The sequence below is a fragment of the Mytilus galloprovincialis genome, chromosome 9 (genome assembly GCF_965363235.1).
Source record: "Mytilus galloprovincialis chromosome 9, xbMytGall1.hap1.1, whole genome shotgun sequence".
Classification (NCBI taxonomy): Eukaryota; Metazoa; Mollusca; class Bivalvia; order Mytilida; family Mytilidae; genus Mytilus; species Mytilus galloprovincialis.
The window spans coordinates 85,649,184-85,665,971 of record NC_134846.1 but is presented as its reverse complement, the minus strand read 5'-3'; the positions used below and the strand labels follow the sequence as shown (position 1 = coordinate 85,665,971).

At 30.1% G+C, this 16,788-nt stretch overlaps 2 protein-coding genes across 5 annotated transcripts in view; one reads left to right on the top strand and one right to left on the bottom strand.

The window, feature by feature from the left end:
* Window positions 1–2,775, bottom strand: part of LOC143046864 (cadherin-87A-like) — a 59,265-nt gene extending 56,490 nt beyond the window's left edge. Inside the window, exons 1-2 of the mRNA XM_076219924.1 lie at window positions 2,653–2,775; window positions 20–65 (exon numbers count right to left, since the gene is read on the bottom strand). Of these exons, the coding sequence (XP_076076039.1) occupies window positions 20–53 (34 nt within the window). The 5' untranslated portion in view covers window positions 54–65; window positions 2,653–2,775. The remainder of the gene's footprint in view (window positions 1–19; window positions 66–2,652) is intronic.
* A 1,319-nt stretch (window positions 2,776–4,094) lies between these two features.
* Window positions 4,095–16,788, top strand: part of LOC143046223 (cadherin-87A-like) — a 46,896-nt gene continuing 34,202 nt past the window's right edge. For 3 of the 4 annotated variants that reach the window (XM_076219268.1, XM_076219267.1, XM_076219265.1), the window contains exons 1-9: window positions 4,095–4,230; window positions 5,203–5,268; window positions 5,754–5,890; window positions 6,418–6,474; window positions 6,835–6,924; window positions 7,198–7,308; window positions 12,996–13,130; window positions 13,484–13,597; window positions 14,109–14,184. In XM_076219268.1, the coding sequence (XP_076075383.1) occupies window positions 4,158–4,230; window positions 5,203–5,268; window positions 5,754–5,890; window positions 6,418–6,474; window positions 6,835–6,924; window positions 7,198–7,308; window positions 12,996–13,130; window positions 13,484–13,597; window positions 14,109–14,184 (859 nt within the window). In that variant the 5' untranslated portion in view covers window positions 4,095–4,157. Of the gene's footprint in view, window positions 4,231–5,202; window positions 5,269–5,753; window positions 5,891–6,417; window positions 6,475–6,834; window positions 6,925–7,197; window positions 7,309–12,995; window positions 13,131–13,483; window positions 13,598–14,108; window positions 14,185–14,574; window positions 14,599–16,788 lie in introns of all 4 variants that reach the window. The other variant, XM_076219266.1, reaches the window with a different exon arrangement.

Sequence of the window (16,788 nt, the reverse complement as noted above, 5' to 3'; positions counted from 1 at the left end):
AACTTAATCATTGACTCACCTGTTAAGGCAATTATAACAACTAGACTATACATCTTCAGTCTATCCTAAAAACACAAAAAACATCATATATTTCATTTTTAAATGAGCTTTATGTTCAATATTGTGATAAGTTTGTATAAACTGTTCAAGCATATCTTTGAATATGAATTTTAACAACTCGACAGATTGAAATACAGTCTGTCCCTTAAAGTACTGTCTTATTGGAGTAACATTTTGTAAGTGGTATGCAAAATTTTTACGATTGTAAGAAAAATAAATAAACTACTCAAATTAAACAGTAGAACATACAAATTTTAACAAGAGAGCATACTCAAATGTCTTGCATGCTTATAACAGATTTAACCATGAATGAAATGGGGGTAAAAGTCAGGTGAACCCTGCCAGACAGATATGTACACCTAACAATTATTCCATTCAGTGAGTCCTAATTTATTTAACTTATTGTAAAAAGTATCTTAGAAGAGGCCCTTACCACTGAAACTAAACATAGTACTTTGACCTTTAATGGTTTATTTTTATAAATTGTGACTTGGATGGAGAGTTGTCTCATACCACATCTTCTTATATCTATGGACCAATAAACCTTGAAAATGACAGATGATATCTGCCAAACAAACATAAGAACAATGTAATCACTCCACACACCAAATATAGTTGACCTATTGCTTGCAGTATGAAAAACTTGTAATCATTCCACACACCAAATATAGTTTACCTATTGCTTGTAGTATGAGAAACTTGTAATCATTCCATACACCAAATATAGTTTACCTATTGCTTGTAGTACGAGAAACTTGTAATCATTCCACACACCAAACAAAGTTTACCTAATGCTTGTAGTACGAGAAAAAAATAGAACAAAACACAACAAATTATTATTGGAAAATAAGACCAAGGTGAAACCTGTCACACGGGGACTCACCAAAATGCAATCATTCTGCATACCAAAAAAAGATGACCTAGCTACTGCTTACAGTATCTGAGAGATGGACCTAATAAAGTGACTTTAACTTTGATCACTGATCCAGGAAATGAGGTCCAGGTCAGGTGAAACCTGTCAGACAAACATGTAGACTGTGCAAGGATGATGTTGACAGTTACTTACAGGTCACCTGAAACCAATGCTGTAGAGTAATCTATAAAAGTTTCTATAATGACAACATTTTATATAATTCAATAGACTACTTTCGTGTTCATCTGTCACCGGAAAAAACTCGTCAATTATGCGGGCCTTTATGACGTCATTTACCAAATAGAGGGGATCGCCTGTATCCCTGTACTATTAACGTTCATCAAGCGTCTTTAAGTGATCGTCATTGTGCAGGATAAACTAAAAATAATATTTGTTTTGTAAGTACTTAATTACAATTTCCTAATGACAGTAGTGCTGATTGTCAATTATGAAAATCTAGTTTGCTGAATAATTTGCGCAATATAGCATTTATTATAGTTTTCAAACCATTCGCTCAACATTGGCACGGAAACTACGATGCCCCTAACATACCTAAACGCACAAATGATGTTCACTAAAACCAGTTTTTGACGGAAATGCATCGAACTCCAAAGTTCGTTTTCAATCCATTGATCAAATGAACGTACTTTATGGAGTTAGTGGCCTTAAAATTCTACATTGGAAAGGATATTTCAATCATATATTGAACATATTCATTTGATATTGGATCAAATTATTGTCTTTTGCATGAATGTTTGTACCAAAGATTTATTAACGACAAAAGATACCAAAATGGACATTCAAACTCATAAGTTGGCAACTGAGACTACCATAATAGTCTCAGGTTGAAATAAACTGACACTGCCGTGGCAAAAAATAGAAAAAGACAGGAACTCAATCAAAAGTTCATTTTTTTTAACTGAAAGTTTAAATCTGTTTTGAGATGAAATACCCATAAATGAAGATTATAAAATATGGATAAAGATGCAGATCTTCCCTTTCCAAGAGATATTCAATTGGTGGTTCTATAATTACTCTGGTAAATTCCCATTATAACAATACACCTTATCGCCATTTGTCCGCCATTGCTGGATATCACACAGGTTTCCATAAAATTTTGACGTCATAAAACAAAATATCTGACACCATAATTGAAAAGTGAATGTTGTATGCGTCAAAAGTTCAAGCGGCCGGGTTAGCCGGGATTAGCGATAAGGTGTATTAGAACAATGAAATTACTTGACTTATTATAAATATAGTGACATTTTAAACTTATTGAAGACCTGTTGGTGACCTTCTGCTGTTGTCTGTTCTATGGTCGGGTTGTTGTCTCTTTGACACATTCACCATTTCCATTCTCAATTTTATTATTATTATAAATTTTAATACTTCACCACTGAGTATAATGATAAATAGTTTTAAACATGTTGCTCTGAAATCAATGCGAGGCCTCAAGGTAGATTATTGAATGCTAATCGAGTCAATTCCTCTTTTAATAAATTCATCATTATTTGACAATTATTTTAAAAGGGAGATCATTTTGTTCAAGACTTGCTGAACTCAATTTCAAATATTTATTGTATTAATTATTGGAAGTGTGACTTTTTACGATAAAATGTATCGCTATGAAACTGATAAATGTTGCTTTTAAGCAATTATTAAAATAGTTATTGTTTTACCTTTCAATTTTCAATTAATACCGAGTACCTTCATAACACCCAATGCCTGTATTTATGCATACATGTGTATTCAAAAGAAAACAAAAACCGGTTTTGAAACTCTAAAAATAGGACAACTTGGGAACCACCCATTTTCCCCGCGCTTTTTTTCAGCAAGATTTATCTTTCTCTTTATATTTCAAAAAACGAAACTGTAAATTGAATATGCATAATACTGTGGTCTATCTGTTGAAGGTTAATTAATTTAGTTGTATATTTTTCAAATCAAAATTGTGTATCGTTAAATCTATAAAGATTTGAAATAAAGTTTTCTTTTATACAGATTATAATGTTTTGCTTTTTATAAAAATTTGCAATATAAAAATGGAAACTATTTTCATGGTTTCTTGATTTTGTCCAACCTTTAAAGGAGGTACAAAGCATAAAACACCCCCTTTTACAAACCGGTCTGTCTATTTATAGTCATCTTTAATTCAATTATAACATAACTATTCACTTGAAAACAATATGAACTGTGTGGAGTAGGGCGTCCAGTATACAAACAAGCTTTAGCCACTATAGGGTAAGATCGTACATGTGCAACAAACATTCTTCTATATTTTATAAATTTCCTTATTTTAAAAAGATGCATAATTTGAACGAATTTTTTTATTTCAGAGTATAAATATGATATTTCTCCCTCCCATGTTGCCATAATTTATATTTGAATGGAAATGACTTGTATGAAAACTTGTATGAAAACATGTCAGTTCAGTTAAAAATTGAAGTTATTCTAAACGGAAAAGGAAAATAGAATCACAAATAGAACACAAAAAAAATAATTAAACAATTAATACACTGACATTTATACCTTGCTCACATATTTGTGATATCTTTTTATGGTACAGCTTGCATGTCAAATAATTAAAGGTTGATCAAAATATTATTTTTTTATGTGAGAAAACCACTATCATGACTATTACCTGACAAAAAAACCCAAATAACATGCTGGTAATTTAATTGTTTTATTTGCATGCACATATTACCACATGTTCTTTTAAAAACAGATTAACCATTCATACAGATAAACTCAATACTTTAAAGTTCATCATAACAAATGGACTAATATGAGGATCTTGATGGGTTATTTTCGTTCATCGTGATCAGCGCATTTTCGCTATCCGTATCACGATCCTTGTTTCTACATATTTATTTTTTTAATATATTTTCGTGATCCGTGATCATGGAAATTTATTTTCTGTGAATCGTGATTGACAAAAAAATTAACTTGTGAATTGTGATGAGACCCCCTATCAGGCCCCTCTAACATGTCTAATATGGCCGTATTTTCACCTCAAAAACTACTCTGTGAACAGACTTACCTGTGCAGTTGGGAAAATTTTAAGGCCTGGCATCCACTTAACATTCTTCACAACTAAGCCATTTGATTCTGATCCATTTTTTTTATCCATTTTGTGACGGATCTCGAGTGAGCCATATTATTTTTCTTCCTATTCAGGTACACTATGGAACACCCAATACGTCTAACCATAGTTACTCAACTTACTGTCGCTTTTCTTCTGACAATTCTTCACTCAGGTAAGTTGTTGATTATATAAAAAAAATATAAGGTATGATTTTTTGGTTCATATTCTGGTAATTAAGTAACCATAATAGTTTGTGAATAATCTTTTTACTTTATGTTCATTTTAAAATGCATAAATTAAACATATATTATCTTTTTGAGATGATTTCTTGCAATTCTGTTTTATAGATTTTTTGAAAATCAGCACCAAACCATTCAGAATTATCCAGAGTTTTATTCCCCATTTTGATCTGCAATTTGCTTTCAAAATTATTATATATCATGTATGTCCTACATAAGCTTTCTTTGGGAAATAAAGAGTATTAATATACCAGTTTAAAATTCAATAAAATAACATATGAGTTTGCTATATGGAGTTTCAAGATGAAAGTAGATAAAAGAGAAGCTGTACTCAAGTAATTTGTTAGATATTTCAGGCTTTGTTATGTTATTTGATGATCAAAGTTGAGTTTTTTTATACAATTTTTTTCTAAAAACAGGTTATTTAAAAGAAATGAAAAGCTAGAATACTGGCTTTGTTTAACATTTAATTTAAATTAAGGTAGAATTGGGGGGGGGGGGGGGATTGCTTTGTTTTTTAATAATTTGACAAAATGTAGTTTACATTTTACATGTTACATTTTTTAAATATTTCACATTTTCAGGTTGTACAAATTGTCAAATTGTGTACACTGAAATACCATTTTGTGTTATGAAAACTTAACAATACAATTTTAAGATAAGTCATGAAAATATATGCATTCAGATAAGACAGGTATATCTTTCAACCTTTAGGTAACTTGGGGTCTTCCTCCATCTTTGATTGTAAAATAGTAGAAAATAATAGATCTTTAACTTAATGTGCTAATTTCAAGAGTAGAATGTAATTCATGTGTAAGGCTTCATGTTAAAACAAAAAAATGTTTTTATGTCATTTTGCCAAAACAGATTTAATAATAAAAAATATTATCTATTTATATTGACAGTTTATGGAGAGTTTCAGTTCACAAAGTTCATGCAAGATTATAATTTGTTTGAAAATACTCCTGAAGGTAAGTCTTTGTTTCATGATGCACTATTAATTTACAATAAGTATGCGAAATGCTTTTTCGTTTCACAAGATTATAAAATGTTTTACCAATTTGCAGTAAAATTTTTATTTAATTCAATTTGTAATCTTTTGCTTTAAAATCAATGAAATGTACTATTTCTGTGGAGACTATCAGTGGGTGCCAGCACATTCCAGCCTGGAGTCGATGCTTTAGTAGAAAATGAGATTTGACTCAAAAGTTGATAAATACTGTAAATACACTACAAATAAAGTTGCCACATTCTCAGGCTAAAATGTATATCGTTTGCTTTTTTGTTGAGGAAGGATGTTTTGATTTTTATTATTCTGTCAAACATTTATAAAAAAATATTTTAAATTCTTTTTCTGCTTCATACATCACAACTTTTTATGTTACAGATTTTATGAACTAAAGTTTACAGACTTGATTTTAATGTGTTTTGAGATAAGAAATGTTTTTGTTTAAAGGTTCCCTGAACTACACATTACAGACTACAGGAGCTACTGGTCAGGTGTTATATAACAGTAAAGTTGATGTTCGTGATGTTTTCCAAGTTAATGCACAAACAGGAGCTGTAAGTCTGATCAGAGTGATCGATCGAGAGGTTAGTATGTTTATAAATGATTTTTAGATTTTTACTAAAAGAAAAGGGTTATGTACATTATTAATATGAATCTTATCCAATATATATTCTAAGATAGTTGTGAGTGAAATTTTAAAAAAAAAATACATATTATCCTACATTTTTCTGTTTTCAAAATTTAACTGTGATGTGTTCGTTTGCTCAGTAAATAAAGAATGCCTATATAAGAAATAGGGGATTTCCAACTATTACAAGAATAACAAAAACATCTTGTTTCTGCATGATTATATTCCTAATACATTTGAACCTAACTTGGGGAGACTGTATCAGCTATTTTTAATAACAGAAATGTTTAAGTAGATATCAAATGAAAGACTACAATTACTCATGGTTATTGCCATGATAAATTAAAATCCTTATAGACTACATTTTTGGTGGGTATGAGGAATATGAATAAGCCATATACATTTTTTTTAATATTAGTAAAGATGAGCAAGCATTCTTTTGGTATATGGCATTATGTTATCGTTTTGCAAATTTTTTTTCAGGATGAACCACAGATAGCTGTAGAATTCATTGCCTATGATGTAGGCACAAATGTGGAGGTAACTAAACAAATAGTTTGCAAATTATCTCCCTTTCAGCTAAATATTCAGTCACAAATGTGGAGGTAATTACATAATTGTACACAAAGTATCTCCCTTATAGACAAATATTGAGTCACAACGGTGGAGTTAATTTCATAAATAATTCACAAATTATCTCCCTTACAGCCAAATATTCAGTCACAAATGAGGAGGTAATTTCATAAATGGTTCACAAATTATCTCCCTTTCAGCCAAATATTCAGTCACATATGTGGAGGTAATTTCATAAATAATTCACAAATTATCTCCCTTGTAGCCAAATATTCAGTCACAAATATGGAGGTATATATATGTATATGACATTTTTTGTGTCTTCAGATCAGGCGACCAATCACTATACAGATTAGAGATGTTAATGATGAAAAACCACAGTTTTCAAGTCCGACCATGAAGACATCTTTACCTGAGGTAATCATTGGCTATCTAATGCCGTATATTTTCCCTCATTTGAATGGCATTTATTGATCATTTCTGTATTCCCCAGTCAATGATGTGCTAACAAGTTTATCATACTAAAGTTATTTATAGCAAGACCCTGTAAATTTTGATTACTGACAAATTTTTAAGCTCATTATAATTTATAATTTTGATCACTGAACAAAAACAAAATTTATAGATCATTTAGAAGTTTGAGACAGATACTTTTATATAACAATAATAAACTCCATGTTGTTTTTTTAGAATACAGCTGTTGGGACCACGGTATATGCTAATCTGCAGGTTACAGATGTGGATTTTACCAACTCAAAGCTAATAGTCACCTGTGACCCATCTGTCACCTCAGCACCCCAGGTAAGTCACAACTTATAGAAATGATGACAATGAGGGTGGTTTTTTTAGAAATGATTTCTCACCAATATGCTATTCAAAGCTTTTGTGCACATTCTTATCATAGGTAAATTTTCTATTGTATATTGTGAGATATCCTTTTGTTATAGTGTGTTTAATACCTAACGCTGAGAGAAAATGCATATTGGTATAGCGAAAGAAGGGAGACAAATCTCCATAATCACCATGACTACATTAAATGTCCACATTCTGCATTCTTGATTTGACAGTCGAAGCAAAAGAGTGGCAGTATAAAAATAGAGACATTGTATATTCTTTGGAAAGTTTTCATAATAAATCTAGAAACAGAGTTCTATTTTTCATGCTCAAGATGAAAAATCTATTTCATGATGAAAAGTTAAGTTTTAATTGGTTGATTATTATAAATTGAAATGTGGACATCATCTGAAGTTTATGAGTGCCACTTTTTTCTTATCAAATTTATTCATTAAGGGCAATTCATATGTTTATAAACACGGTATTTGTTTTTCTCTAAATTTTTACTGATATTGTGTTTTTATAATAAATGGTTGTTGTCTAGGATACCAGGGTAAGTTGCATGATAAAGAGACCAGTCATCATCTGAACATCTATATCTAATGATTGGCTGTCTGTATTATTCTTAAATAACACATACTGGAGAACAAATGTTATAGAGTCTCTAGAACATACACATGTATACTATACCATTGCAACCTGCATGTTATCGAATTATGAATGCAAAATGTAAGATATATTCATGGTTTAGGTATTTCAAACTACATGTTTGTATTTTTTAAGTACATCAGTTTATTTATATTTATGATTATAAACCCTTATTTTATCTGAATATGTTTTAAACATATATACAAAATAACTATAAGTGATGTTGTTGGGCCCATATAGTAAGCTGTCACGTGATATTATGAATATTGGACAATATATATCGTTGAACAAATAATAGTCCTTAGGTGCAAGTTTTTATTTTAGGCTCACCTGTTCATAAGGATAAGTTTCTGAATCTAAAAACTTTTCCTTTATTGCCTTATGGCTTGATTTGTTTTAACTACATTGAGTAAGGGAAAGGAATTTAGTTACGATCGCTTTAGGATGTATAGTCACAGAATCTAATGGTATGAAAAATAACTAAAGATAGAACATTGCATAGTTTCTATGGCCTTTCAAATAAAAAATTCAACCCTTTTTTCAAATATTTAAGCTAATACTTGCTATATGTTGGAATACAGAGTGATAATATCATTTCATAAATCTGCAAGTTAATCTATTCAATGATATACATAAATGACAGGTGACAGTTGATATAATCTGAACTCTTAACTCTTTTTTTTTTTAAACAAATCTCATTTCACAACTCTTTTTACTTGTGTCTTTTTTAACCTCAAATTACTTACAAGTATACACACAATTCCAAATATAAACTGCATATAAAAAAAATCATATATAGGTATCTTCAACTGTTTGAATTCTTTACTAGTATACATGGTGACATGAAAAGTTATCATTTTACTGTATCATGTTTAGGGTTTAGAACCTGTGGTAAGATTGGGTATCCTTTTGTGTTGAATTTAAGACTTCCATTTGAACTCCTTATCTGTGTATTAAACTTATTCTGTCATGGAGGTTTAAATGGAAGTCTTTCTGTGATATGTTTGTATGATATTTAAGCACTGAGAAAATCTATTATCATATTGTCATGGTGATTGGTGTGGTTTTGTGTTGTACAACAGAAAAACCAAAACCTTTTTTTTTCTCAAATGAAAATATAGAAATCATAACTGTTTACATCTTTTTCTTTTCCAAACAATACTGACAAAGGTAAACACGAATTACAAACAATACTGACAAAGGTAAACACGAATTACAAACAATACTGACAAAGGTAAACACGAATTACAAACAATACTGACAAAGGTAAACACCAATTACAAACAATACTGACAAAGGTAAACACGAATTACAAACAATACTGACAAAGGTAAACACGAATTACAAACAATACTGACAAAGGTAAACATGAATTACAAACAATACTGACAAAGGTAAACACCAATTACAAACAATACTGACAAAGGTAAACACCAATTACAAACAATACTGACAAAGGTAAACACGAATTACAAACAATACTGACAAAGGTAAACACGAATTACAAACAATTTTGGACATTAAAGCTATTTCAATGATTTATAAATTATATTTAACTTTATAGTGAAATCAAGGATTTGTATAGTAAGATCTTACTATACAAATCATTAGTGAAATTAATAGACAGATCCCATTATGGTACAATAGTGATAGAGGATATTTTTTCAAATCTTCAAGACAAAATTATTGTTCATTTTTGACATTGGTTATATTTATCATGCCACATTTGCTTAAGTTAGTGTAATTACACTTGACCTTTCAAATCATATGATTTTTTTTGTTGTTGATTTTTTTGAATTTCTTGAGAATGATAAGACAAATCATGGCTGCAGATATCATTGGCTGGTAATTTAAAGGAGATATAAAGATTCGAGGAAATAACAAAAAGCAGCAAAAGAGAATACATCTATTTTAATATCTTATTTTTTTTGTATGACAAACATGTTGCACATTGGTGATATGTACGTAAGTGTGTGATATGTATATATACATTGTTGTTTTTTGGTGTTTAGATTGATCAATCAGTGGTAAGTTGAAGCAGTTATTGTGTTTAATTTTAATCAAATAATGAAACAAAAGCTGAAAGGTTTTTTTTTAATATTATTTTGTTTTTGGTTCTGGTGTTTGATGTACATAAAACCAGCTGCTGTCATTTTATTCATATAATTACAAAAGAGAGATTTGAAATATATGAAATCTACCATTATATTGTTTTGCAATATTTCTTCATATCATGCAGTTTAAGTTTTGTTGAGTCAGGAACAGTTTATCCCTGAAGTGAGACATAGCCATCCTTCATTCTAGCAATAGAGGTTCGGTGAACTTCGGTCATTTAAAAGCGTATCAACCGTATCGTATACGTTGACGTATCCGCATCTGCAGATTTATCAACAATTATTATGTGCTCCCAAGCTTAAGAACACCTTACGTTCGAATCAATCAAACATTCACTTTTAAAATTTGCAACAGTGGTGTTTTGTAAAAATAATAATAAGGGGGTCTATCAACTACTTTTACATGCCCTTAAAAAGGAGCCAATGTAGGGCAGGTACATGAATCTCGTACACAATCTTTTAATAATCTAGTTAAAAAATATTTCAAGATCTTACATAAATAAACACACACAAAAAATCAAATGTTCTACTTATTTACATGTAATGAACTTTGAATATTGTTCATTTGCGATGTTATCATAAGAGGTACCGTAATAGAAACACGAGTTGTCTTCAGATGTCATATAAATACATGTACATTTAATAAAACAGTACTGAGTATCGCTCTATTTGTCAAATAACAATTTGGTTCTACGTGAGCACAAGTTAGCACACAAATAAACGATTTTACCGTATTCACTCCTATCATGCCTGTAAACTGTTCCAACTATCCGGAATATCTTTAAAAGTCGGATTACATGTTCCACAAAAACTCGATATTTCCTACTTGGCTTGTTTTTTTTTTTGTTTTTTTTGCATTAGAAATTAATCAGTTGTTTATTTGCATTATTGAAAGTACATAAAACTAAAGAGATTACTTACTGTTTTTTGGTATATCTGCAGATGCGGATACGTCAACGTATATGATACGGTTGATACGTCTTTAAATGACCGACCTCTATTACTAGCTTGATCCAAATGTAAATTCAGTCTGTGGTGGAAGTTTTTCAAACAAAATTGATTTGTGAAATCTTTGCCAAATTTTATGAAACTTGGACATAGGCTTTTTATGATCACATGAAAGATTGAAGATGAATTTTTAAAATATTTTTTCTTTTTCTTTTTTTAACTGATAAAAGTCATAAAGGGTTTTATTTCTTTTTTTTTGCAGCAAACATGATTAAACTGTTTGAGACATCAGTTACTCTTTTAAACCTTTATAAAATGTTATAAAATTTGGACAGACTCTTCAACAGTGAGCATGATAATTTAAATAAAAACAACATCTGAATAAAAAAAAAATAAAAAATTCTATTTTGTACTTTATTGATAAATGAACTAATTTTTTTGACAGTCAACATGGAAATGTTATACTCACAACAGCAATTGCAGGCAAGACACAGTTTTTCAATCTGTTATCAATTATTTAGGCAAAGAATTCCAAATAACTGTTAAGAGTGGAGAAATATTGTATCACATGTGATACTGTGTTTAAAATTTGTTTTTATCGAATAATTTCTAGATGACATGTTGGCAAACTTCAATATAGTATTCAAAAATTGTTATGAAATTATATTCTTTCTGTTAGACATCATGAAAATATGGTCAATTTTTATTTTGTTATGTAACAACGGCAAACTAAAAAAAGCAATTACAAAATTTGAAGACATGACAGAACTTAGATATAGTTTTGCCAAACCCTGCATTGATTATTATGTCAAGGAAAGTATAAAGTTAAAACCAGCTAATTTAATTCATTATGATGGTGATGGTCAGGTGAGGTTTTTTCCTGTTCTTATAAATGATTTAAAAACCTAACAATGAATTTTAAAATTAAAAAATACACAAATATATCAAGTTATTGTAATGAATAACTAACAATAGCTACTAAATAACTGTTACTAGTGGATTTAGTCTAATAGGGATTGGAGTCTCAGGCGGAAACCCAGTTAAAATAGATCAAAAGAATCAAAGCTCTTTGTTAGAGAAGGCCATAAATGCTTACTGTAATGTTCACTATAGTAACAAAAATTTTAAAAGTTAATCGAATCAAATAAAATGACAATTTTCTTCTCAATTACGCAGTGTTTTATTTTAAAAACACTATTTGCATAAGTTATCAATTTATCTAGTACATAGTAAAGCAGAACAATTAGATATCAAGTCGACGACATGGGTATCTTTCAAGTTGGATGTAGAAAATGCATAACCTCCGATTTTTTTAGAAAATTTACCACGGACGGAAAACATATCCACATAGAATTTTTTTAAATGTTTATGAATTTTCGAAAATTCCACCTGACAACCGATCAGACAATAGTTTTAGGTTGAATCAATGCAGACACGATCATTAACTGATGCTCATTAGCTAGTTGATACATTTGTCTTTTAAAATACAACTGACATATAAGGATCGTAATGGTGCAATAAGGATAAATTTATCGGTTCTAAGAACAAAATTGGCAGCGCGTCATCCCTACAATGGCTTCCATTTCTACGATTGTGAAAATGAACTGGCGTAATGGGGAGATAATTTTGATAAAGTAGAATCCTGACTGAGTCTGTTATGTATAGAATGGAAGGCTGGATTTACTATTATATAGAATTAAACATTAAAATTAGAAATTTCCTATATTTCTAAATATAATATTCAGTTGTTGTTGAAAGAAGTGCCAAATCAGTAACTCTATTGCTCGCAATAATTCTTTAAAATTAAAGTTATATAAAAGTCATTCTTATTCTCAAAGAACACCTCATGTTTTATCGGAAACAAATCATATTTAAGAAAAATGAAGCTGATTGACAAAAAAAGGGAAAAATTTGTAAAAAACCTGAAAACTTGTTTATTTTCAGTATAAAGATTCCTGCAACAAGTTTAAACTAAATATAGATTCCGATTCTAACAAGAATTGGATAGGTCATGTGACACTGGCTGAACCGGTGGATTACGAAGTTCAGGCCTTCTATCAGATACCTTTGGCTGCTTTCGTAAGTATTTGTGTTCAAGGTCAAAATAATTAAGCTTCAGGCTTTTAATGAGAAAAACTTCACTCTTTTTCTATTATTTATGATTTTTTTATTGTAACAAATAGGTATATATAATCAAGTATAAATTATGCTCATCAATTCTTATTTCTGATAAATTTTGAAAAGCAATGAAGTTGCCTGCTTAATCACTTCATTTTATAATGGAACAGATATTTCAATTATTTTAGCAAGTATGTAGAGGGGAGGATAACATTTACCAAAAGTTGCAACAGTCTTGATGGTTTCCAGGTGGACCTCGATTTGGAAGACATATATTTTTATTAATTTTATAATCTATTTTATTTATTTATCAGGATGGTATACAGACTCAGATTGGAAGTATTGAAGTATCATTGATAAACGTTCAGGACACACCTCCTTACTTCACCAGAGCAGTATCTACCACTGTTACAGAGGGTATACCTGCAGTAAGTCTCCTTTGTATCACACTCCTTAAACATAAGGAACACACCTCCCTACTTCACCAAAGCAGTATCTACCACTGTTTCAGAGGGTATACCTGCAGTAAGTCTCTTTTGTATTAAACTCCTGTAACACAAGGAACACACCTCCTCACTTCACCAGAGCAGTATCTACCACCGTCACAGAGAGTATACTTGCAGTAAGTCTCTTTGGTATCACACTCCTTAAACATAAGGAACACACCTCCTTACTTTACCAGAGCTGTTATTATCTTCCTTCTATATATTTTGATATGTATATGTAAGTCTTTGGTGTAGTTTGCCCTTTGATGAGGTAATCTTGGGAAAACAACAAAACATCACTTTAACAAAGTATTAAAACCCAGTGATTCATGTGCAATGAAATTAATTATCAACCAATTAAATAAGTTACAAACTGAAAGGAACAGAAATTAAAATTTAGAAAAAGGTTTTGATATTGTGTAACCTATATAAATGCGAATTATGTTCCTTTCAGGGTAGTTTCTTGGAGTATGTTGAAGCAGTTGATGGTGATAGAGAGAATGCCAGAGAGATTAGATATGAACTAGCTTGTAAGTCTCTTTGTACATGTAACATTGTCAAATACTATCTACATATAAACGCTAATTTAGAAATATTTTTTTTTTATAATATTATTTTCAAGGGGATACTTTTGCATAGACTTATATTTGATTGAAATATAAGTGATTGATTCCCTATACATTACACGTTTATTATTATATAAATTGATTTTCAAAATCCATTTAGAAATAGAAATTCAAACACATATATTGCCAACGTAAGCCATAGTCCATCGAGCAAAAGGGGGATAAAGGAGTAAACATAACTTTAAAAACTTCAATACAATTTTATATAGAATAGTAAATCTAATTGTAATCAGATTATCTTAACAAGTATAATAGTAGAGGAGTTTACATTTGTCCGCACAATTTTTGTTTTAGCAAGTAATTTTACTGATATAGAAAGTAAGTAATTGGGTTAGATTGGTAACACATCATGTGTCTTATGGTACAATAAGTGTGATTAATCATGGTACAAAAAAAGTGATTAATCATGGTTCAAGAGTGTAAATACACATGGTATACTAAGTGTGATTACACAGGGTACAGTAAGTGTGATTACACAGGGTACAATAAGTGTGAGTACACAGGGTACAATAAGTGTGATTACACATGGTACAATAAGTGTGACTACACATGGTACAATAAGTGTGATTACACATGGTACAAGTGTGAGTATGCATGGTACAGTAAATGTGATTACACATGGAACAATAAGTGTGATTACACATGGTACAATAAGTGTGATTACACATGGAACAATAAGTGTGATTACACATGGTACAATAAGTGTGATTACACATGGAACAATAAGTGTGATTACACTTGGTACAATAAGTGTGATTATACATGGTACAATAAGTGTGACTACACATGGTACAATAAGTGTGATTACACATGGTACAATAAATGTGATTACACATGGAACAATAAGTGTGATTACACATGGTACAATAAGTGTGATTACACATGAAACAATAAGTGTGATTACACATGGTACAATAAGTGTGATTATACATGGTACAATAAGTGTGACTACACATGGTACAATAAGTGTGATTACACATGGTACAAGTGTGAGTATGCATGGTACAATAAATGTGATTACACATGGTACAATAAATATGATTACACATGGTACAATAAGCGTGATTACACATGGAACAATAAGTGTGATTACACATGGTACAATAAGTGTGATTACACATGATACAATAAGTGTGATTACACATGGAACAATAAGTGTGATTACACATGGTACAATAAGTGTGTTTACACATGGTACAATAAGTGTGATTACACATGGTACAAGTGTGAGTATGCATGGTACAATAAGTGTGATTATGAAGGTTGCAATATGTTTTATTGCACATTAATTTTTACAATAGGTATGCTTACAAAGATTGGTAGATGTGATTATAAAGGTTAAAAAAGGTGTAATTAAACAGGTTACAAAAGATGTGAATACACATGTTACAAAAAGTGTGCTCATAATAAGAAAGATTACAGAATGTATACACATGTTATGGTAGATGTTATTACATAGGATACAGTAGGTATGGTTTCCCATAGTATGGTAGGTATAAACAATGGAAATTATGTGATTATCATAGTCAAATTGAACAAAGAATTGTATGAATATAACTTAACATTGGTGATTTGTGATTACCTTTAGAGTCATACAATAGTGTATATATGATTTCAATAGCTAGACAGTTGTGATTAAGGTAATCATATAATGGTGAGTTTGTGATTATCACAGCCAAACATTTGTGATAACCATATAATTGTGATAATGTAATTACAAGAGTTAAATGTTGGTGATCATTTCAAAATAATAGTCAAACAATTTAAATTATGTGAGCAATTGTGATTATGTGATTACTGTAGTCAAACATTGGCACATGATTATCTGAGATCAACACCAATAATGTTGATTCAGTTAACTCAATTTCTGTGCTAGTAATTGTGTTCAAATGAGAGCATTAAATTTTCAGATATATGATTTAATAGGGATACTTCCTATACGGACATGTAAGTAAAGCATGTAACTGTTGATGGTTCATGAATTACAAGAGGATTTTACAGGGGGGAAATGGAGTTAAAAAAACAGGAGAAATTGTATAGAAGTGATGTCTACATGTGTTGTAAAGCATGCACAGGAGTTGTTACTATTTATAGTGTAACATGCATGGGAAATAATTCATTATACTGGAATGGCATTTTTGATTAAAGGAATGATATGTATTATGTGTCTTGTATTATTTAGTATATTGTTACATATGACAAAAAATATAAGTTAAGCATTGCAATCTATGTTATAGAAAATAGCTAGACTTATTTATAGAAGTTATGATACACATAAGTTAATCCATAAGATTTTGTACGGAGGCTTTGAGATTGCGTAGTTTTACCTGAGATAAAGACCATCAAATATGTTAATTCAGAAATTATTGCATGCATTTATAATTGCGATTTTAAAGAATTTAAAAAAAAGTTTAATTTTTGTGATTTAAAAAAAATCTGCATATAGCATGTATAGATATGTACCAATTATCAGGTAGTCTGGATATTGATTTTGTAAAATATCAGGTG